The sequence below is a fragment of the Xenopus tropicalis genome, chromosome 4 (genome assembly GCF_000004195.4).
Source record: "Xenopus tropicalis strain Nigerian chromosome 4, UCB_Xtro_10.0, whole genome shotgun sequence".
In the NCBI taxonomy this organism is placed as follows: Eukaryota; Metazoa; Chordata; class Amphibia; order Anura; family Pipidae; genus Xenopus; species Xenopus tropicalis.
The window spans coordinates 24,603,016-24,627,879 of NC_030680.2; the positions used below are offsets into that span (position 1 = coordinate 24,603,016).

Consider the following 24,864-nt stretch of genomic DNA (forward strand, 5'->3'; position numbering starts at 1 on the left):
AAGACCCGTGGAGTGAAGTTTGAATCTAGTGCTGCCTGCATTAGGCCACAATAGATTCAAAAGGGGATGGCAGGGGAGTCACGTAGGCTTACCCTCCCCTGCCCAGGAGGTGCAAGCCGCAAAAGGGCCCTGTCCTAAGCACCTGTTTTAAGGAAAGCTATTTCCATCCTTCATTAGTGATTAAAACTGTCCATACTCACTGTTCTGATCTGGATTACACTGCTAAGTGGCCTATAACAAAACTAAACTTTATGCTAACTAATCCTCACTCTTTCTACTACACTTGGGTGCTGACTGTGCTTCTCCTCTAAAATGGCTTCCTCCATAGATGTTCCTTCCATGTTGCACACTTGCCCCTGTGGCTTGTCTCCTTTCACATCTTCTAAAACGCCCTACTCATTATCTCCCTCTAGTGCAGGGGTCCCCAACCTTTCTTACTTGTGAGCCACAGTCAAATGTAAATAGACTTGGAGAGCAACACAAGCATCATAAAAGTTCATGGAGGAGCCAAATAAGGGCTGTGATTGGCTATTAGACAGCCTCTATGCACACTATCAGCTTACAGGGGGCTTTATTTGGTAGTAAATCTTGTTTTTATTCAACCAAAACTTGCCCCCAAGTCAGGAATTCAAAAATAACTCCCTGGTTTGGGGGCACTGAGAGCAACATCCAAGGGGTTGGGGAGCAACATGTTGCCCCTGAGCCACTGGTTGGGGATCACTTCTCTAGTGTCTTTTACCCCAGTTCTTCTTTCTGTTACAGACAGAATCTGTTCATTTTAATAGTCCCCTAAATGAGTCCTGTCTCTTCCAATAGGAAAATTCAGCAGGAAAAACACGGAGCAGCTCTCTTAATCCGCAAGTGATCAGCTGGTCGGAGCAGAAACCTGACTCCCGCCGTATCAGTGCATGGCTCGGCTTTTTCTCGACGCAGTGATATTTAAGAGCACAAAATGTATTAGCGTTACAAATATTTAGCACATTTGCCAGTGCAGATAGTATCAGTGTAGCATTTTATTAGCTCTTAAAAATCTTAATTTAACATAATGGTGCCGGCAAAATAGCTTTTTATATTGTGCAAAATTGCCTAAGAAGTGGAAAAGTGTAGAACCCCCTACACATCAGGACTGGGTCAAACTTGTGGAAGAGATGAGAAAAACAGAGGAAACAACAGCAATCCTCCACTACATTAGCTGGAAATACTGGATAACGTGGATCCCATCAATAAACCACTTCCAGTTAATCAAAAGAGGTTCCCCCATATACCACATAAATACATACTGTATGGTCAAAAGTAAATAGACCTACACGTACAAGACGGGACTACATATTCTCCATTTTTATCTCGGTATTCAGTTAACATATTCAAATGTAAGATGATGTACTATGAGATTGAATACATGTTATTAAGTTCTACACTGAGAATACACTATCTCTCTTCAATCCAGCCCTTTATCAAGCCTATTAGTACAATATAAACAAGTGTTTAAATACCCACAGGAAGAGGAGGATCCATTCATATTCACCTCCATTTAACCCATAGTATTCTGTGAATATATTTAGTGCACACAACGAAATACAAACTAAGTGCCCCTGTATACAACATGCTAAGTGCCCTGTGGCATGTATCACATATAACAATTTGAACAGATGTTGAAATGGACAGTATCTTACTGCAGTGTATTTCATCCATCAAATATCTCTCTGGCTCCAATGCCAAATTCAGGGGACAATTAGCCCCAGAACTAATATGGATCAGGAGCCCCCACATCTTTAAATCTTACTGTCTTATATAAACATGTCTTATAAAAAAAAACAGATTTTTTTGCTTCTTTATGAAAAAGCATTAAATAAATATTAAAAAAGAACTATGCATAATGCATGTTCCCAGCTGACCCATAACCTGTATTGAGTCTTAAAGGAAAACTATACCCCCAGAATGAATATTTGCTCCCTAATCAGGGCCAGAGCTAGGGGTAGGCAGGATAGGCCCGTGTCTAGGGTGCTACAAGGAGGCAAAACTATTTTTTAATAATGTATTTAATGACACCCTCCACTCCCACTGCCTGGTGTCCCCCATGGATTACTCCTAGTTCCAGAAAGGGTGATTGGTGGCACACAAGGGAGAGGGTGAGGGAGGGGGATTAGGTAATGAGTAGAAGGGGTGATGGTTGTGGCCAGCGGGTAGTGGGTGAGCAAAAGGGGTGGCAAGTGGGACCAGGCCGGGGGTAAGAGGTACTTACCTTGGATGCCAATACCTCTTGGTCTGGTTCTGCCCCTACTTATTAGTAATTGGCGAATCTGTCCCCTTTTGCTTTGCCGAAAAATTTGCAAAACGAACGGAAAATTAGCAAAACGGTGAAAAATCCGCGAAATGCGTTTGTCACATAACTTTTTAGTCGAACGTCTTTTATTTTGTCGTCTGTGTCTCAATTTCGGCGCGCATGTTTTTTGTTGCACGTCCATTTTTACGTGACCGCACCCATTTTGACGTGGTCGCACCCAATTTGCCACAACCGCACCAATTTTGACGTTACTTTTTTTGGCTCTCAAGAAATTTTTCTGCCGCAAATTTGCATGGAACTTTTGCGAAACAATTCGCCGGTGGCGAAATACAGAAATTTTCTGTGAATCCATGCCTGGCCAAACAATTCTTACTACTACTAATTACCTCAACACAAAATGGGATTGTTACTAACCAGGAAGCTTTACATTTTCTTGAGCAAAAGGTTTTGCTTGTGACCCATGGAATTCAGAGGGGGCAGAGCACTTTAGAATGAAGGTCAATACACAAAGCCTGGTGAAACTGTGTGGGCAGCTTTGGCTCTGTGGTAGTTCTTCCCGTAACTCATGGCAGAGCAAACCCTGTTGTTAATTTGAAAGAATCTCCGATTCAGAACTATCTCAGCCTTGTCTAATGCCAAATTTATACAAACTCATTCACCGCAAAAAGGATTCCATGGTTTGTCCAATCCTGGGAAAAAGAGCTACAATTTACAGAGGAATAGTGGGAGGTAATATTATAGCCAAATGCTCCATTTGCAACACATTCCAGGAGAACTCATAAGATTCTTTCAAAGTGGTACAGACCCCCCCATACAACTCTACGCTGTGCATTTAATGTCACATGATAAATGTTGGAGGTGCAACACAGAAAAGGGGGTTATGTCCCACTTTTGGTTCACTTGTTTCTGGGAAGACCAATGTGCCAGAAGATCCTGGGTAGTGATGGGTGATATTATTTGGCAGGCATGGATTTGTGGTGAATTTATGCATTTTGCCATTGGTGGGTTGGCGCCAGACAATTTTTTATTCATTTTTTTACATGCGACATTTTCGCAATTTCATGAATCTCAAAAGATTTGCAGCATTTTCAGTGAAGCAAAACAGGACAGATTCGCTCATCACTAATCCTGGGTTGCCACCATATATTCACACTATAATTAACTTTACTACATCCCACATCCCCAGACAGATATTGAGGTGTAGCCTCCTTTTTTCAGCTTTTACTAGCGGCAAAAATATTAATTCCACAATACTGGCGAGATGTGCATCCTCCTACAGTAGAGAAATGGCTTGCAAGTGTTAATGATTTCTCTGTAATGGAGGAACTTACCTCCTCCCTCTCTGCCAAATAGCAATCATTCATAGGTACATGGAAACCCCGAGTCACCTACTTATACAAACATAATAGATTGTAATGACAAAGCCGTGTCTATATGTGTGACCATATGGCGCCAACATACTTCTTTCTCTTTCTTCTTCTTTTCCCCCTTTCCCTCCACTTATTTTTTTTTTTTTCTTTCCTTTTGTTTTATTATATATAGATTATGATATCTGCAATGGTGACAATGTTGAGAAAAGATATTGTATATTTATACCTGTTTCTTTATTGCAATAAATGCTCTTGTAGTACAAACATACCTTTCCCTTGCAGTGCCAATGTGGATTGGTTGGTGCCCTGCTTCACTCAGGTCTCAGACAGAACAGAACAGCCCAGCTGGATTTCTATCATTGCATAGTCATATGACCATATCTTTAGGTTTTTGAGTGTAATACAAAGAATCTTTTATATATACTTTATATTTTGTTTTATATGTTGTATTTATATTTATTTTATATCTAATTTACATTTATTTTATACATTTTGTTTATTAAATTCATATATATTAGATATATATTATTTTCAGTACAGGCATAAGACCTATTATCCAGAATGCTCAGGACTAAGGGTATTCCGTATAAGTGGTCTTTCTATAATTTGGATCTCCATACCTTAAGTCTACTAAAAAATCAATAAAACATTAATTAAACCCAACAGGATTGTTTTGCATCCAATAAGGATTAATTATATCTTAGTTGGGATCAAGTACAGGTACTGTTTTATTATTACAGAGAAAAGGGAATCATTTAACCATTAAATAAACCCAATAGGGCTGTTCTGCCCCCAATAAGGGGTAATTAAATCTTAGTTGGGATCAAGTACAGGTACTGTTTTATTATTACAGAGAAAAGGGAATCATTTAACCATTAAATAAACCCAATAGGGCTGTTCTGCCCCCAATAAGGGGTAATTGTATCTTAGTTGGGATCAAGTACAGGTACTGTTTTATTATTACAGAGAAAAGGGAATCATTTAACCATTAAATAAACCCAATAGGGCTGTTCTGCCCCCAATAAGGGGTAATTATATCTTAGTTGGGATCAAGTACAAGTACTGTTTTATTATTACAGAGAAAAGGGAATCATTTAACCATTAAATAAACCCAATAGGGCTGTTCTGCCCCCAATAAGGGGTAATTAAATCTTAGTTGGGATCAAGTACAGGTACTGTTTTATTATTACAGAGAAAAGGGAATCATTTTTAAAAATGTAAATAATTTGATTAAAATAGAGTCTATGGGAGATGGGCTTTCCGTAATTCGGAGCTTTCTGGATAACGGGTTTCGGATAATGGATGTGGCAATAAAAATATTAAGAGCTGAATATCACCTCTAACATTGACAGGTACAAATTGCTTATTATTCTTTAAATTTGAGGGTATTTCTGGTTATAAGGACCTGTAAAATCACTACAAATAAGCATTTAGTGTATCTTACTCACAGAAAATTGCCCCGTATGACTAAAGAACTGCAAGAAATCTACCATAGATTGGACAGTGCAAGGAAGCTCTACCTTGCTTTCAATAAATACATTACCATATGATCCACTCTATCCTTGTTTTCAGACATACTATAATTAAGTGCATTTTTTCCTATACAACAGCAAATCAATAAGGGCAAAGTAATGCAATGTTTACTACCTCAACAATCCATGTAAGGGGGATGCTGAAGTAGCCGTTGAAGTAGGAATGGGAATGTCCATTATTTAAATGGCATATTATCTGACCACTGGATTATTACCGTATATACTCGAGTATAAGCCGATCCGAATATAAGCCGAGGTACCTAATTTTACCTAAGAAAACTGGAAAAATGTATTGACCCGAGTATAAGCCTAGGGTGGGAAATGTAGCCGCTACTGCTAAGTTTCAATAATCAAATTATTTAATAAAAGGACATTCACAAGTGCTTACATGACTACCATATTAATAAACACAAGGTATGGGCTGGAAAATGAGGCGCATCCAACATAAGATAACCACATGCAAGGTTGTACAGGTTAATATCTCATTTAATTTTTGTAGTGACCTAGGTAATGATAGTCCTACACAGTTTTGCCCTGTTAGGATATGTTGCCGTAACTGTATGTTATGCCATACCCGCTGGATTAATAATGCTGCAGAATGCATAACAGCACATAACCAATGTTTTGGTCTCCACTGCAATATTTTGCAGGATAAGTCTGCACTACCTTTCTTTGTACAAAATGGGAAAGAAACATATTGAAAAAAAAACATAGGTTGTTTGCCACCCATGCAAATGATTGGCCCCTTATAATATACCATATTAAATATTACCGGGGATTTTAGTCTGCATGAATACATTTAAATAATAATATGGGATTAATATTAATGGACATCATTCTGCATTCATTTTCACATGTATTTTCTATATGAAGCATTATGATGCTTTTTAAAATGTCTGAATGTGTTTGTTTACCCAAGGTGCCCAGTGATATGTGTCTAAAGTTAGGCTTCTGTTGTTGCAGTTGTCCCAGCTGCATGAAACATTTGCAATCCCCAGTGCTTCCAGTCAAAATACTTTAATTGATATATTAATGCAGTTCAAGGACAGAGAAAAGCCTAGAAAAAGACAGCACATAATTTTCATATGAGTCAGCCAAAGGAATCCTCGTCCCCCGTGCAGTGCCCGGGCGCGGTACTTGTCCTACCTGCACATCCATACACATTCGCATGAGCCCCTCCCCGTGCGCGCAGCGTGACCTTCGCTCATGCGAATGTGTATGGATGTGCAGGTAGGACAAGTACCGCGCCCGGGCACTGCACGGGGGACGAGGATTCCTCGTATGGATCTGCAGTTTGCTAGGCGCAGCGCGACCTTAGCGCAGGCAAATATGTATGGATACGGTGCAGGTAGGACAAGTAAACTGTTGCACACACACGGAAGGGGGGCGGGCACCGCGCGACCATGGATGGTTCATCCTAGGGCCGACGGAGGTGCAGGTAGGGGGTGCGATGTAAGGCAGTTCGTTTGCACTCGAGTATAAGCCGAGGATTCCTTTTTTAGCACATTTTGAGTGCTGGAAAACTCGGCTTATACTCGAGTATATACGGTAATTAGTATTACAGGTATTAACCAGAATGCTCTGGACTGGGGGTTTTCCGGATAAGGAATCTTTCTCTAATTGGGATTACTATACCCTAAGCCTACTAAAAATAATGTAAACATTAAATAAATATGGATTCATAGAGCTTTAAATGAAGTCTGTGGGAGATGGCCCTACTGTAATTTGAAGTTTTTGGGATAATGGGTTTCCGGATAAGGGAACCCAAACAATGTATTGATGACGTATTTTCCTTTGCCAGGTTATTGGTTTTGGCCAGGTATAAACTGGTTGGAAGACAAAACTTGACAAAAACTTGCTAATTTTCCCCCTTTAGAGACTTCATAATGGAATGTATCTTGTTTGCACTGTTTTTTAATGTTATTGATGTTAGATGATACAAATTATGAACAATGCACTGACAAATTAATGTCAAATAAGTGAGCATTTCAATATGAGTAATGTTATTGTTCATTTAACATACATCCACCAAGCAAAACCAAAACACACATACTAAAACCCCTATTTCTTCAGATTTCTCTTATTTTGTTCAACCACATCCAACTCATAAATCTGTAATACAGAATATCAGCAATCCATAGGAAAACCTATAAGCACGAGCATTTGCTTTAATCTATGTCCAACATACTTCTGTGGCTTTTAAGCTGAAATATGAATCAGATGACAGTCTTGAAAAAAATCTCGGTATAATTGGATAATATTTTCCTAGCGCAGAGATTTCAGTTTTCAGGAATTTTCCACGATACATAAAAAAAGGCTCATGAAATCGTATCCCACAGAAGCAAAGTCACGGAGCAAATGTAAGTGTATAGCGAGGCTCAGAGAGACAAGCAATGCCAGGATAGCCCAGTATGTTACTGCATTCTCTTACATTAGAAGTGACGTCCTCAGCTCAGTATCTTAGTTTAAGGAAAATATTAACCTTAATATGATTTCTTTATATTATGGAATTATTGTAACTCGGGGAGTCAGTGGCAGATCAGGGTTATAGACATGTGCAGAGCATATGCTTCGAATTAACTCGAACATGTGATAATCCAAGAGCTTTTTTACTGATTTCACACAAAGGGTAAGACGTGTTCAAGCAATTTTCCCCTGGCTGAGATCTGTAGTTTTATTGTGTTTGCTCTCCTTTTTCCTCTTCTTGTGCTGTTAGCACATTCATTCTGCTCATATTGCTCCAAAGGATCGCCAATACAAAAGTCTGCATGTAATGCTGGCTCCATTATAACTAACCTTGGAAGCAGATACCAAAATCAGGAGCCAGGGGCAGCATTTAAATAAACATACAGTTGGGGAGCAACTCAAGCATGAAAAAAGTTCCTAGGTGATGACCAATAATGGCTGTGGTTGGGTGATTTGTTGGTACCCCAATGTGGACTGGAAGCATACAAGAGGCTCTGTTTGGCAGTACAAATGGTCTCTATGCCTCCAAACCAGAAATTCAAAAATAAGCACCTGCTTTGAGGCCACTGGGAGCAACATCATAAGGGATTGGGGAGCAACATGTTACTCTTGAGCCACTGGTTGGGGACCACTGTCCTAGATATTCTACAGACTTACTAGATGCTCCATCTCCTAATTCTCCAAAATAGTCCAGAGACATCAAATCCACATGAATAAAATCAGCATAAAAATCAGGGCAGGGAGAGAACCCACAGAAAAAATATTATTCACCATATTATACTGAAATAATATCCTGAAATGTAGTGGGACAATGTTGTTCTATAAAGCTGGGGCTATTGAAAAAGGGCAATATGGACCTTTTTCCATCATCAAGTTTATCTAACCTTCTCTAAAATGCCTGGATTGGCAATCTGTAATTTTTTTACCCATGAGCCACAATTAAATGTAAAAAGTGTTGGGGACCAACATAAGCATAAAAAATATAGCTGGGGATACCAAATAAGGGCTGTAATTGGTTAATTGGTAGCCCCTATGTGGACCGGCAGCCTACAGGAGGCTCTGTTTGGCAGTACATCTGTTTTTTGCAAAGCCAGAAATTCAAAAATTAGCACCTTCTCTGAGACCACTGGGAGCAACATCCAAGGGGCTTATGAGTAACATGTTACTCCCAAGTTACTGGTTAGGGACCACTGCCATAGACAGTCACTATTTAGTGGGCTGGTGCAGAGCCGAGCCAAGCCGGCTGGATTGGCCGCCCCCCCTCCCCCCTCCGTGGGCAAGTGAGTGAACGCACACGGGGATTTCTGGGGGTGTTGGAGGGGGTGATGCGTGGGAGAAGGGCAGGTTACTAAAGTGAAGGAAGGCCCTGCCAGGCCCCCCCGCCTCATTTTGAGACAGGTGCCTCTTCTGCCTACCCCTAGTTCCAGCCTTGGGCTGGTGGGTGGGTAGTTTGGGCCTTTGTGTACTTAAAATGCTAGGGCCTATTTTGATCCCAGTCCAGTTTAGGCCTGACCAGGACCGTGGCCAAAAAAACCTCATGTATGTCACCTACACAAGTCCTACAGCAAATTAAGGGCAAAGACACAAAATGAAATAGCTGTATGTTTTATGTTTATATGGAATTATTTATTTATGACTGTCCTCCCATTTAGAATTTTAACTTTGGCTGTTTATCTTAATGACCCTAAACACACTAGAAACCATGCATTTAAAATAGACCTATACATATTAGGGAATATTCAAAGATAGTTTTCAGGGACACAGTTCCTCCTCTCCTAATTTGTTAGAACTTTCCCTTACCCCTAAAACCTCAACCCACAGAATAAACCCTACTCGTCACAATATTGTCTGGAAATATTTAAGATTAAAATACTTAAGATGTCCATTCAGTGGTGTTCAGCTGGTCTCAGGGTGGTGGTGGCCCCAGGAGAAATATTGGGCTCCTGAAGAAGGACAATAAGGGATTTTTTCCGTCTACGTTTATCCTGCCTTCTCTACATGACAAATGGCTACAAAACACAGTGGAAGTCTCAGTCCACACATAAAAACAGCCATAATACTACATAATACATAATATTGCAGTATACACTTACTTTGTTGAGCTAAACTATGGAAAATATTTACCTACATGACCCTCAAATCCAACATACACTACTGGGGCACACTGCAGAAAGTTCCTTGATAGAAATACTGTTTTGCCACCAAATGCCTACAGCAGAACCACTAGCAATTGTAGCAAGTGAAGATTTGCAGCAATCCAATAGCTGGTTTAATTCTAAATAAAAACTGGCAGGGGGCCCCAGACATTCCAAGGAGAATGGCAGCTGTTGGCCATACCTGTCAGCTATTAAAATGGTCAGATATCCCTGTGGCATTGCTTTAGGCAGGACTATCCTTCAACACAATAACCCTTATCTGATTGTGAATTTTAGGGCTCAAAAATGTTGTGTTTAGGTAGCTGATATAATTGGTAGAGAGTTAAAGGAGAAATATACTATAATAAGAAGTTGGGTCTAGACCATTAAAGTGTGAACATCATTAAGTGTTTATTAAGGATTAAGTACAAATCAGGTAACTCCGCAGCTTTGGTGGGTAAGCTCCTGCCTTTATTGAGGTTAAAGACACATCATGTAACCACACAAGGAGACCTGGGGAAGAGAGGAGCTACCCTGCAAAATCTGAAGTGGTTACATGATTGGTTCTGAAGCCCCAATTAGAAGGTAGTAATCTTGAAATGAATTGAATACATGTTTGGGAGAAGGACCAAGCCTTCAGTATCAACTTCAGGAACCTTTGAATATTGAAACAAAAAGGAATATAGGCAATTTCATGCTTTCTGAATGTTGGCAAGTGACCTGGTGAGAAAGCTACTTCACTGGTCTCAGAATCCTGTTGCATACACACAACTGACCTGTTTAGCAATATCATTTGATTAAACCTATATATATTAAACAGCTGTAGTTATCTCTTCTGATCTTTTCACACTCTTTGCAATGGAGAGTATTGGGTTATATTTTCAAAGAGAAGCATGTACACATGATACATTTTGCCATCCTTAATTGCAAAAAAAACCCCAATTGTTGTGAACTTCATTAGAGTGATCCATAGTAATATGATGGTCTCATTCTTGGGGCCCCAATACCCATATGACAACCAAGGTAAATAATGGACTTTTAGACTGGGGCGGCTCTTGTCTACTTCTTCAGGAGTAAAAGATCCCACCCATTAATTCAGTGGTTACCACACTGTCGGGGCTGGCCTTCTTTGGGAGGCTAAAGCAGTGCCGTGGGCTGCCAGTTGGACAGCACTGCTCTACCATATAGAAGTATATAAAGCCCACCTTAGAGTGAAATTTGGGATACACATTAATTTGCTTTTGCAGATATTATCAGATCAGCCAACTTTGTATAGATCAGCCATGCTCTCAATAGGTAACCTCCTCAAATGAGCAGATCTAGCAGGTTTTGGGCACCTTAAGGTTCTGAAATGTTAGATACTTATTTTCATAAGTTAACTATACAGTTTAATGTGAAAAATAGGAAACTAGGTGGAAAGTGTCACGAAAACAGACAGTCGAAGGCCACTTTGTTACTACAGAGAGGTAGACGCTGTGGGTTATTTATTAAGACTTTAGCAATAAATATTACAGTGCATGATCTGATCTCCACAACATACAGTGCTCAGTTTGTAGTTAAAAGCAAATGCCATGGGATCTGGAAAAACCTTGGAAAAACCCTAGACAATAACGAATACTAAAATCATTAAAAGCACATAGTCCTCGGAGTGCATAGAAAAAGTGCGGTCATCTCTAAATAAGAGACAGCTCTAAAGTAATTATCTTCTTAGAAGTGATATACATTAATAACTAGTTTTTTTTTCTTTTTTCTTTCTAGGAGGTCTTAATAAACACTGGAATTTCCAGTAGGCTGCAAAAATAGTTTTTTAAAGTTGTTCCTCCGTCAAACACTCGAGAGGTCTTGGTATCCATCCACTTGTAGTCATTTCCAGGGAGGAAGATATCTCGATGGACTTGCCCCTGTTCCACGATAGGTGCTATCAGAACCTAGGAGGGAGGAACAGATTTGATTTTATTTAACGCTTGTGAATAGAAAAAAAACATAAAAATATTATACTATCACCAACTGTAACATAGTTATTGCAGTATGTCATCCAATAATTATATATAAGGTCAAATAAATGTGTTTGATCAACATTCTCTTGATAGCTAGCAGTCCACATGGGGCTACCCAATAGCCAATCACAGCCTGTATTTGGCATCCCCAAGCAACTTTTTTCATGCCTATGTGGCTCACCAACACTATACATCAGTGTGGCTCAAGAGTAAAAAAGGTTGGGGGTTGCTGCCTTAGGTAGATCCCTAGTTACAGTATCTAGAGATGTGCATCTCAGGATAGAAGAAGAAAAGATGTATTTTGGGGGCTTATGCCATTACAAAAGAGGGCATTTCATCAGCTGGGTAACCTCTGCCACATCTGAACTGGTTGAGTTGTCTCTCTGTACAGTGGGGGAATTACCCCAAAAATTAAACAGCATTCCTTATTGTTTTGTGGATAGTATCATTTCTATTAACCATGTGTTTTATGTCAAGTGCTTTCACTGATTCACTATTCGTCATGTAACATATTGAAGCCAATTAATAGTGGTTGGGGTCCATAGGGTTTATTTACAAATGCAGTGTGCAATGTGTAATTTCAGATTTTTAACTTGCACCATTTCATTGTTCCAGTACCATTGTGGCCTAGTACCGCATAGCATTTGTCACAATTGTGCCAGATGCATCAAAACACATACAACTGTGGGTAGGCATTTGTGATGTGGGGGTTGACCCACAACCCGCGGCATTTAGCTTTACGCCACACGGGCTAAGGTTGAAATTTGGGTGACCGTTGCTGGTTCTGGTTGGGTGCGGGTCAGACAGGGAACTACAATCTTCCTCTGCTCCCACAGTTTCCCTGTCTTGGAAGAAGGGCACGTAGCTGAAAGACTTGGGTGCGGGTCAGGTTTGGGTCCTACAATGGCAACATTTTGTGTGTTAGGGTTGGGTGTGGGTTGAGTTTTTTTTCTGATCCGTAACTCACTAGTGCGCATACTGACAAATAAGACACAATTATGTCCAGAGTTTGTCAGAACGGGGATAACATTATTTCCGGCACTCAGGGCCACAGTGATTGTTATTATATTTATTCATATAGATATACGGGTATGGGACCCGTTATCCAGAATACTTGGAACCTGGGGTTTTCCGTATAAGGAGACTTTCTGTAAGTTCGATCTCCATTAATGATGAGCGAATCTGTTCTGTTTCGCTTTGCTGTAAAATTACGAAACGACCAGAAAATTTGCAAAACGGCGAAAAATCCACGAAACGTGTTTGCCGCGTGACTTTTTTGACGACCACAGTTTTTTGTAGCCAGCGTCTATTTTTTATGCGACCACGCCCATTTTTATGTGACTTATTTTGACGTGTGACAAATTTTTATGTGCCAAATTTTCGTGGAAGTTTCGGTAAACAATTCGCCAATCAAATTTGCAGAAATTCGCTGCGAATCCATGCCTGGTGAAAAAATTTGCTCATCACTAATCTCCATACCTTAAGTCTATCAAAAATAATGTAAACATTAAATAAACCCAATAGGACTGTTCTGCCCCAATAAGGGGTAATTATATCTTAGTTGGGATCAAGTACAGGTACTGTTTTATTATTACAGAGAAAAAGGAATCATTTAACCATTAAATAAACCCAATAGGGCTGTTCTGCCCCCAATAAGGGGTAATTATATCTTAGTTAGGATCAAGTACAGGTACTGTTTTATTATTACAGAGAAAAGGGAATCATTTAACCATGAAATAAACCCAATAGGGCTGTTCTGCCCCCAATAAGGGGTAATTATATCTTAGTTGGGATCAAGTACAGGTACTGTTTTATTATTACAGAGAAAAAGGAATCATTTAACCATTAAATAAACCCAATAGGACTGTTCTGCCCCCAATAAGGGGTAATTATATCTTAGTTGGGATCAAGTACAGGTACTGTTTTATTATTACAATTATTACAGAGAAAAGGGAATCATTTAACCATTAAATAAACCCAATAGGGCTGTTCTGCCCCCAATAAGGGGTAATTATATCTTAGTTGGGATCAAGTACAGGTACTGTTTTATTATTACAGAGAAAAAGGAAATCATTTTTAAAAATATGAATTATTTGATTAAAATGGAGTCTGTGGGAGATGGACTTTTGTGTAATTTGGAGTTTTCTGGAATATGTTTTTGGATCCCATACCTGCAGTTCTACAGTTGTGTAAAAAAAAAGCATTACAGTGTGTAAACCAGTTTATAATAAAGCTGCTACTTTCCAAGGGCCTTATGATTATATGCCATTTTTGGGGGGATTTCAGCCCATTCTACAAAACCAGGCATTGCAGATGTAAGAGTTTATCTTATAGGAATAATGGCTGCCTAAATGTATTTTAGTTCAATTCTTCAAAACCCATTCTGTCACCTGCGGCTCTTATTTCTTCTTTCATATCTGCTGGCTGTGATTTATAAATGGAAATCTGTGCGGAGATCTGGACTCACTTAGCAATCAAAGCAGCAAGGACTTGTATAACCCAAGAGCACTGTTATTTAGATGGAATGGGAAACATAACTAAAATATAGGCTGAAACATCAGCACAGGAAAGCTAATAATGTACTGGAGGATTTTGTCTCTGCAAAAATGATTTTGTATACCTTTTTATGTATTGAAAAATAACCTTTTAGTATGATGCAGAGGGGATATTCTAAGACAAGTTGTAATTGGTCTTCATTTTTTATTATTTGTGTTTTGTGAATTATTTAGCTTTTTGTTCAGCAGCTCTCCAGTTTGGAATTTCAGCAGCTATCTGGTTGCTAAGTTTCAAATTACCTTTGCAATCAGGCAGGGTTTAAATGAGAGATCAGAATAGGGGTAGGAGATAGTGATGAGCAAATCTGTCCCGTTTCGCTTCGCCGAAAAACGGGGAAAATGTCGGGCGTCACAATATGTTTGACGCTCGACAATTCTTTTGATGAGAGACGATTCTTTTTGACATAGACAATTCTTTTGATGAGAGAGACAATTCTTTTGACGCGCACCAATACGTTTAACGTGCAACAATTCTTTTGATGTGGGTGACAACTTTGCATGTGTGGCAAATTTTTCCGTGGCAAATTTTGTCGCCCGTTTCGCGCAAAAAAATCTGTCAATGTCGAAATGCGAATCCATGCCTGGTGTACTTTTCCTCCCATCACTAGTAGGGGAGGGGCTGAATAGAAGAATAAGTAATAAAAAGTGATGATAACAATAAAATTGTAGCCTCACAGAGCAATAGGCTTTTGGCTGCTTGAAAGTGTCAGAAGAATGTAAATAATTAAAAAAAAAAACGTAAAAAATAATCAAGTCCATTTGGAAATTTGCTAGGAGTCGGCTACTCTATAACATACAAGGTTTGTTGTATTATTGTCATTCGTCTCACCTCATCTCCTATTAGGAACTCATTGTCTATTGTGAATGCCTCCGGATCATTTTGGCTGATCCACCAGACAGGTCTGTAGATTGGCTTCCCGGAACGAATCCACTCCTCTGCGTATTTAGTCACTAGGGGAGCAACAAAGTTGTGATGTTTCTCTATGTACTGCCTTGTGAGATTCAAAACCTGTTCAACAAAATACAAAGGGAACGCTCTGAAGTGTAAAGACAAAGCAATGTGTCAATTTTAGCATCATTAGTCCTACTTTGAACCAGACAGTCCCAATTAGCTTGGTATGGGACCTGATATCCAGAATACTCAGCACCAGAGGTTTACCAGATACCTTAAGTCTACTAAAAAAATAATTTAAACATTAAATAAACAAAATAGGATTGTTTTGCCCCCCCAATAAGGATTATTTATATCTTAGTTGGGATCAAGTCAAACCTACTGTTATTATTACAGGTGTGGGACCTGTTATCCATAATGCTCGGGACCTGGGGTTTTCCGTATAAGGGGTCTTTCTGTAATTTGGATCTCCATAACTTAAGTCTGCTAAAATAATTTAAACATTAAATAAACCCAATAGGCTTGTTTTGCCTCCAATAAGGGGTAATTACAGTATATCTTAGTTGGGATCAAGTACAGGTACTGTTTTATTATTACAGAGAAAAGGGAATCATTTAACTATTAAATAAACCCAATAGGGCTGTTCTGCCCCCAATAAGGGGTAATTATATCTTAGTTGGGATCAAGTACAGGTACTGTTTTATTATTACAGAGAAAAGGGAATCATTTAACAATGAAATAAACCCAATAGGGCTGTTCTGCCCCAATAAGGGGTAATTATATCTTAGTTGGGATCAAGTACAGGTACTGTTTTATTATTACAGAGAAAAGGGAATCATTTAACCATTAAATAAACCCAATAGGGCTGTTCTGCCCCCAATAAGGGGTAATTATATCTTAGTTGGGATCAAGTACAGGTACTGTTTTATTATTACAGAGAAAAGGGAATCATTTAACCATTAAATAAACCCAATAGGGCTGTTCTGCCCCCAATAAGGGGTAATTATATTTTAGTTGGGATCAAATCATTTTTAAAAATTAGAATTATTTGCTTATAATGGAGTCTAACAGAGATGGCCTTTCCATAATTTTGAACTTTCTGGATAACGGGTTTCCGGATAAGGGATCCCATACCCATAGGAAATGAGAGCATTATGCACTACTTGGTGGTGCTATTTGTTTTCTATTGTTATTGATACAATAAACGCTAAATGTCACCGGACTGCCCACATTTTAAAGGTTAAATTAGACAATGTTCTACCTTCTTTGCAGGAAACATACAGAGACTGTGATATTTACCCAATCATCGCAGCAAACCCAGGGGGGAGTGTTGAAGGACATCACTGGAAGAAAGGTCACAATTTGCAACCAGCGGATAAACAGTTCTTCATCTGTTAGAAACTCATCTGCCAATGTCCCTCCTCAATAAAATACAGACAGAAGATTTATATATATATCCTTATTGTATATCCAGGCGCAATATATGGCGAAAGAACCTAAATCACTGTAACATATCCCTTCAATAAGTATAAATAAATACCATTTTTATATGCTGAAATCCAGCTGCAAAACAGTTCTTCTCTTTCTGCATCATTTGAAATCCTGGCAGGGGAGGAGGGACTAAAACATTGATGTTACAAATTGTAACAACATCTCCACAGCTTACAGACAGCATCCAGGAACTACATAACCCACAATGCATTGCACTGTGATGTTCCTTTTCATATTGACCTCACTTGTGCAGGGAATTGTGGGACTGGGAGGATGCAGGCTGAAGGCAGGCTGAGGACAGGTGACTACTGTTACATTTTATTTGAGTCTCAAAGTAGTCAGCCAGATCTGCAAGGGAACAGGGGGCGGGGCTTAGGGAATTGTTCCAAATATAGCTGCCACCTGTTTGGTTTTGATTCATCACTGATTGCCACTTAATAGCCCCATCCCCATGACATCGCTGCCCCACCCGGAGTTTACCAACAGCAAAGGTGCCAACCCTATTACCAAACCACATTATTACATTAAAAATCATGAAAAGGCTGCATATTTTTTAATTGATGTATATTGCAAAGTTGCTTGAATTTACGTTTACTTTTCATAAGCTCGTATTGTGTTTGGGTAAAGTTCCCCTTTAATATCTGTCAAATGAAGAATATTATGTTCAGAATTTAAAATTGCTCTCAGTGCTTCATTTTTTCCTGTTTACAACTTTTTTTCATCCCCCCCTATAAATATTTTATAAGTATTAAACAGACACATCCGAACATTCATTGAATGATCAATAGATGTGAAATATATTGGCACAATCCAGAGCCCTGCAGTGCACCCATACGCATTTAGGAAATTGGAAAATGAATATCTTGCAGAAAAGAAAAGTTAAAAAATTGCTTTGGAATTGACTTTGCTCTCCGTGATATTATCTTAATAAACCTAAGAGCCGGTGCTTGGAAGGGAATGTAACATCGCCCGGCACAAAGGACTTCACTACAGTTTGAGCCAAAATCATGTCACAAATTATCCCCTATTTAATCATTTCTACAGCCCATCAGCTCCTCACACAGCTGGCACTATGCTGTGCAACAAATTATAAAGAAATACCCATACTACTCTTTAGCTAGCATGATGCGCAGGTCAGGTTTGGGGGCAGTGGAAGTAGAGGCAGCGGCAGGTAGTGGCGGGTAGGCCACAAGGGGCAGCCTGGAGTAGGCTTAACGTACCAATGCTAAGTAGGGCAACATAGATAATAATTAAGTCATAATGCATTGCCAAGCTTCAATATGAATGCCATTGAAATGTAGTACAGTAGCATAACTATTGGGGAAGCAGACCCTCCTCTATAGCTTTAGTGAACCCTCCTTCCCACCCAGTGTCGGACTGGCCCAACAGGATACCAGGAAAACTCCCGGTGGGCCCAGGTGTCAGTGGGCCCTCCTGCTCCTGACCATTTGGCCTGTTTCATGGTCATTCCCTATTTCTGAATGGGAACAAAGAGGAGAAATAGATGGAAGGATAGATGCTAGCATGTAAATAAAAGAGACTTGGAGAATAAAGTGGTTGAGTGAGGAAAGGAGGAAAAATAGTTTGGAGAGTTGGACTATGGTCTAAGGTTTTCTGGTGGGCCCCTGGGGTCCCAGTCTCACACTGTTCCCACCGCTCTCCTACCTGAGAACTAGCAGTGGGGAGGGGCAGTCGGTGAGTTGGGACGTGAGGGGTGGGTGTGGAACAGGAGGAACAGGTAGTGCTTGCTTTGCATGCTGGGCCCCTCCAAAGATTTTTTTGCTGGGGGGCCTGGCACGGTGTAGCAACGCTACTGCAATTGGTTATTGGTGCTCAATGGCAGGAGACATACATGGCAGGTACAGAGTGCCGAAAATCTCAATATCTATTCCCACCAGTGTTTAAATACTTCTCATCATTATAGTGACTGTCATTTGTGAGCATTGAGTTTGCCATATCCTGTTCTAATTAGGCAAGGCCCTACGCCAGCCCCGGTGTAATACACAATAACAGCTGCCCCACTTCCCTAACTATGTATATGTGTCGTACACTGCTCTTATTGGCCAATACCTATTGCATCTGGAATGAAAAAATTATATCCTAGTAAACTGTAGTGAAGAACTGACGGGATAATTCCTCTGAGTCCGCTGTAGCTCCAGTCCGAATGGAGAGGGATCATTTGCACGAAGACTGGCAAATAGCTGGACCTGTTGGTGAAATATAAATATTTTAGTGATTTTTCTCTTGTTTAACTGCTGATGTTTAAATGTTTATGTTTAAAAACAAATGTTTTGCTTCAGACCCAGCAGCCAAAAAGCGGAATTTGTAGAAAGACAGATTTATCAACATTTGGATTTAAGTTTCTACTGCAATTTTGCGATAGGTTAAGCACATAGGTTAACCTCAGGCTTGTGCAGAAGTCAATGGGAGTTGTGGTCTCAAAATTCAAGCTATTTTTCCATTTGAAATTTTCAAGATGAGTTTATAATTTGGCTCATTGAGAATGAAAGGTAGAATGTGATGTCACTGCTTGAGTAGTTTTCAAGTTTTTAGGGGTTTTTTTTTGCAAAAAAAAGTGCCCATTTGAGCTTTTTGAATTATCTAGATTTAGAAAAAACTAGAAAATTTGAAGTTTGATAAATCTGCCACTGACCACTATAAAGTCTTAAAGATGAAGGAGAAGTAAAACCAAGTAAGCTTTATCGGAAAGGTCTATGTAAATACAGCCATAAACATTTACAGAACTGCTACTCTGAGTCCTCAAGCCTGCTCAGTTAGCTCCTCTCTCCTCCTCCCTTCTTCTTTCACCCCACCTCTGCTCTCTCACCCCTCCCCTCTCTGCTGTAATCTGAGCTCAGAGCTGTTCTCTGCCTGCACACTGCTGTCTGGAAGTGAAGTCAGACAAAGCTAAAATGGCTGCTGCTATCTTAAAGGAGAAGAAAAGGTATGATTACTGGGGGTGCCAAAATGTGCCAACAGTGGTTGTTATCACTTACCTGATACCCTGGGCCAGTGCTCCTGTTAGCAGAATACTGCCCCAGCTGGGGTATCTGTAAGCGAAAAGTGAACCTAAAAGTGAACCTAATCTCCTAACGCGTTTTGCACCGTGTGGCGCTTCATCAGAGGAGGTGTGGTTTACTTTTTCGCGCGTTTCGCGCCACGTGCGAAACGCGTTAGGAGATTAGGATGCACCTGGTTATTGTTTGGTATAGTATGCTTTTCATATAAGTTATGTTTTTGTTAATTTGAGCCAATAAATGTTGTTGTTTTTATTCCACTGAAAATCTTTTCTATTTATTCTTATACTGACTCAGGACTTACTCAGTGGGATATAACTAGTAGATTCCCTTTCTGAAACCTATTTACTATTTACAATCTTCCTTGTCCCATTCAGCCAAGGCACATACAAGCTTTGATTGGAGGTATGAAACTCACACAGTTGTAATAATAAATGTAAGAGGCTGTTGACTTTAAATTAACTTTTACTATATTGTAGAAAGTGCTCTTCTGAAACAATTTGCACTTGGCCTTTATTATTTACTATTTGTGGAATTTAGCTTTTAATTCAGCAGCTCTCCAGTTTGGAATTTTGGCCACTACATGGTTGTTAGGAGTAAAAAATACCATAGCAACCAGGCAGTGGTTTGAATGGGAAACTGGAATATGAATAGAAGTGGGTCTGGATAAGTAATAAAAAGTAACAATAACAATGAAATTCTAGCCTCACAGGGCAATAGTTATTTGGCTGCTGGGGTCAGTGATCCCCTTTTAAAAGCTGGAAAGAATCAGAAGGGGAAGGTAAATAATTAAAAAATGAGGACCAATTAAAAGTTGCAAAGAACTGGTTATTCTATAACATACTAATCGTTAATATAGCCCCAAAACATGTCAATTTACTTTGCTATATTTTTTATTATAGCAAAGGGTCAAACCCTATATGCGTGTGGGTTCCTATTACCTATTTATAGATGTACAGTGGACATGATACAACCTCCGACAAGGTATGTTTTTTGTTATTATTCTATATCATATGTAAATCTGCTGATAAACATCTACAGATGTTGGAATGTGGTAATGATAAAGCAAATGTAGTCTCCAGTGATCTTGTAATGTAATAAAGCCAGAGATGACTATAATGTGGACTTCTGGTTGCCCTGCTGGGAAATGTTCCTTCTGAGGTTATGTCAATGCTGAAGGGTCACCTAGGACAGTGATCCCCAACCAGTGGCTCAGGGGCAACATGTTGCTCCCCAACCCCTTGGATGTTGCTCTCAGTGCCCCCAAACCAGGGAATTATTTTTGAATTCTTGACTTGGTGGCAAGTTTTAGTTGAATAAAAACAAGATTTCCTACCAAATAAAGCCCCCTGTAAGCTGATAGGGTGCATAGAGGCTGCCTAATAGCCAATCACAGCCCTTATTTGGCACCTCCATGAACTCAGTGTCGATGCTTGTGTTGCTCTCCAAGTCTTTTTACATTTGACTGTGGCTCATGAGTGAGAAAGGTTGGGGATCCCTGCCCTAGGAAAGCTTCTCTACAGTTTAGTACAAACGATATCCATAATGAACAGGAGAATATATTGGAAAGAAAATATATGGTCCATAGCCTACTTTGTATTAACTAAGACCAGTATTTCTGGGGTGTCTGAGATATCAGATCCCTGAAGTACACGGACAATGACAAATAAGCATTTGATTAAATGACAGGCCAATTTGATTAATGCCATAGAAAAAAACAAGATCGAATTGTAAGGCATGCTACAAGTAAACTTATATACTCTATGGGATCTGTGATAACTCTGCTCCTGAATGTTCCATAATGATCCCCCACAACCCAACATTATTAGGATGGCAGAACGTGATTCAGAATGTCCAGCTGCCAAAATGCATGGGCTCAGTTGGGAGGGAACCAATAAAACCATTTCATATCCCAGAAAATATTAGATCAACCTATCTAGAATACCAGACTACAAACAAATGAGGGGATTTGGAATATTTTTCTAACCTCATTAGAGGAGTTGGCTCACCTTGTACTTGCTGTAACTATTGTCGAGTTTCCTAGCTTTGCTGCCATCTCTGCTAAAAATCCTGTATATCTGTCCCCTTCTAGCCCTTTGGGAGGTTGGATAGATTGTTCCAGAAATGTATTTCCTTCCACACCTTCGAATGTGACGTATTCTGCCCCTAACTTGTGTTTCAGAGCTCTCACAGTATTCAGATACCAGTTAACAGCCTCCTCACTGGTAATGTTTAATCTCACCGAGAATCGACTCTTCCATCTCGTCAGAACAGGGGTCTGAAAGAGGCAAATCAAAATCCGTATAAACAAATAGCAAGAATCAGGTATATTCATCACAGTTTTACTCCAAGCAGAGCCCCCTGCAGGCCAGCAGCCAATGTGGCTCCCAAGTAAGAATGGTTTGGGGTCCCTGTTCTACAGTGTAGTAGAAATTTTTTTGAAAACAACTCCCATAATTCATGATTTATTAATGTTTTGTTAACTTTTTTTGTCAAAAGGTTTGATCTGTCGAGTACCGTTGAGTCCTATGGAGGCTTAGTATAGTAGAGGAATAGAACTGTCAGTGACAGCCTGTCCTTGACACATTTTCAAGGAGAAGTTAATCCCTGCATTGTTTTCTGTTTCACACAGTTTCAAGGGGAAATTAATCCCTCATTGTTTTCTATTTCACACAGTTTCAAGGGGAAGTTAATCCCCTCATTGTTTTCTATTTCACACATTTTCAAGGGGAAGTTAATCACATCATTGTTTTTTATCTCACCCAGTTTCAAGTGACACTTAAACACATTATTGTTTTCCAAGAATGAGTGCCAATGCTCCTAAAATGCTGCTGGAGCAATTCCTTGACACCTCCTCATTGTTTTCTATTTCACCCAGTTTCAAGGGGAAGTTAATCCCCTAATTGTTTTCTGTTTCGCCCAGTTTAAAGGGGGAGTTAATACCCCTCTTTGTTTTCTATTTCACACTTTTTCAAGTGGAAGTTAATCACATCATTGTTTCTTATCTCACCCAGTTTCAAGTGAAACTTAAACACATTATTGTTTTCTAAGAATGAGTGCCAATGCTACTAAAATGGCTGCTGGAGCAATTCCTGTTTGGGAAAAATAAAGATTTCATGGAAATGATGGAAAAAAAAGATGGAGCTGAATTGGAGATCTACAAGTGTTCTCGTACAAGAACGTGCTATTGGCCATGGTAGTTGATAAATACAATATAAACTAGAGGTTAATCAGGAGTACACTTTATCTCTGAAGAGTCATGGGTAAGTTACTAGAATGCAGGTTTATTCTTGAGTCAGGATCTATGATGTGTTTTAATGTCTACTCTCATTAAAACCAATAATTATTGGGTTCAATGTTTGAGACCCATAGCATGTGTCAGAGGTCACAACTATCAGTAATGCCCCGACCAGTCTGCCTTTCAGGTAAAAAAAGATGGAGGTGAACTGTAGATCTCCAGGTGATCTTGTACAAGAATGTGTTGTTGGTCATGGTGGTTGGTAAATACAATATAAACTAGAGGTTAATCAGGATCTAAGCTTAAACTTGGCACTGATTTTTTACTTCTAGACCCTAAGGTTCCCTGCCTTTTTACTACTCAGTGTAAATTTGCTTAATCTATGGGTTGTGACTCAACCCGGGCCCCCATGCTTTTTAGGGTCACATCAATCGCCCTAAATAGAGGGAAATTTCCTTCTGAAGTAGAGATAGAAGCGGAGAGCTTTACTGGTGCTAACCCAAATTTTCCATTTGCCTAATTGCTATTTTATCTCAAATTTTATCACATCAATCTATTCATTAGAAAGGAGTAGACATACCAGCGAAGCATCAATCTGCGAATAAAGACTCAGCCAATAGTTATCTTTTCCTTCCTTCAGATAATTCTGGAATTGTTCAGAGTTAATACTTGTATATGGGGATGTAGTAATCAATAGATTTAAATGCCTAACTTGGTGGTGGCCCCTTTTCTGTCTCGGAGAGCGTAATCCGTGGGGATTGTTGGGCATGTGGTCCTGCAAAAAAAATATAACAATAATCGTAAGAAAATGCAAAAGAGAAGACATTACCTGTCCCACCAAGTATATTTTTGATCTATTATAGCTGATGATATAGCTGTAAAAATATCTGTAAAAAAAAAAGTCCTACCTACACTATGGGGCACATTTACTAAGCAATTTTGAAATAAAGTCAGATAGATTATCTAGATAACTTCTAGATAATTTTGAGATTTATGAATATATTTTCGCAAGAGTTTTTTGGAAATAACTCCCATAATTTGTGATTTAATTAAGTTTAGTTAACATTTTTTGTCAAAAAAAAAAAATTGCCAGGTTTGATCTGTCCAGTACCATTAAGTCCTATGGAGGCTTAGAATTGTAGAGGAATAGAACAGGTGACAGCCTTTACTTTCAATGAGAAGTTAATCCCCTCAATCTTTCCAGTTTCACCCAGCTTCAAGGGGAACGTAATCAACTCATTGTTTTCAGTTTCACTCAGCTTCAAGGGGAAATTAATCCCCTCATTGTTTCAGTTTCACTCGGCTTCAAGGGGAAGTTAATCCCCTTTATTGTTTCCGGTTTCACCCAGCTTCAAGGGGAACGTAATCAACTCATTGTTTCCAGTTTCACCCAGCTTCAAGGGGAAATTAATCCCCTCATTGTTTCAGTTTCACTCGGCTTCAAGGGGAAGTTAATCCCCTTTATTGTTTTCGGTTTCACCCAGCTTCAGAGGAGGAAGTCAATCTTTGTCTTCTGTTTCACATGTTTTCATGGGGAAGTTAATCCCATAATTTTTTCCTATTTCACCCCATTTCAAGTGAAACTTAAACACATTATTGTTTTTCAAGAATGAGTGCCAATACTCCTATAATGGCTAATAGAGCAATTCCTGTTAGGGAAAATGAAAGAGGATTCATGGAAACGAGTGATGAGCAAATTTTTTCACCAGGCATGGTTTTGCAGCAAATTTCCGCATTTCGACATTGGTGAATTGTTTCTAGAAACTGCTGCAAAAAATTGCAACAAGAAAATATATTCTGCATCAAATTGGACACTGTTGTGTCAAAATGGACATGGTTTCATGACACTGTCGTGTCAAAAGACACGTGCATCAAAAAAGTCGAGCG

The 24,864-nt window shown here is 39.4% G+C and overlaps 1 protein-coding gene across 1 annotated transcript in view; it reads right to left on the reverse strand.

The window, feature by feature from the left end:
• Positions 1 to 11,236: 11,236 nt before the first annotated feature.
• LOC100494358 (SITS-binding protein) overlaps positions 11,237 to 24,864 on the reverse strand; it is a 44,203-nt gene continuing 30,575 nt past the window's right edge. Inside the window, exons 5-10 of the mRNA XM_031900572.1 lie at positions 23,558 to 23,752; positions 21,749 to 22,017; positions 18,793 to 18,929; positions 16,531 to 16,652; positions 15,169 to 15,348; positions 11,237 to 11,715 (exon numbers count right to left, since the gene is read on the reverse strand). Of these exons, the coding sequence (XP_031756432.1) occupies positions 11,542 to 11,715; positions 15,169 to 15,348; positions 16,531 to 16,652; positions 18,793 to 18,929; positions 21,749 to 22,017; positions 23,558 to 23,752 (1,077 nt within the window). The 3' untranslated portion in view covers positions 11,237 to 11,541. The remainder of the gene's footprint in view (positions 11,716 to 15,168; positions 15,349 to 16,530; positions 16,653 to 18,792; positions 18,930 to 21,748; positions 22,018 to 23,557; positions 23,753 to 24,864) is intronic.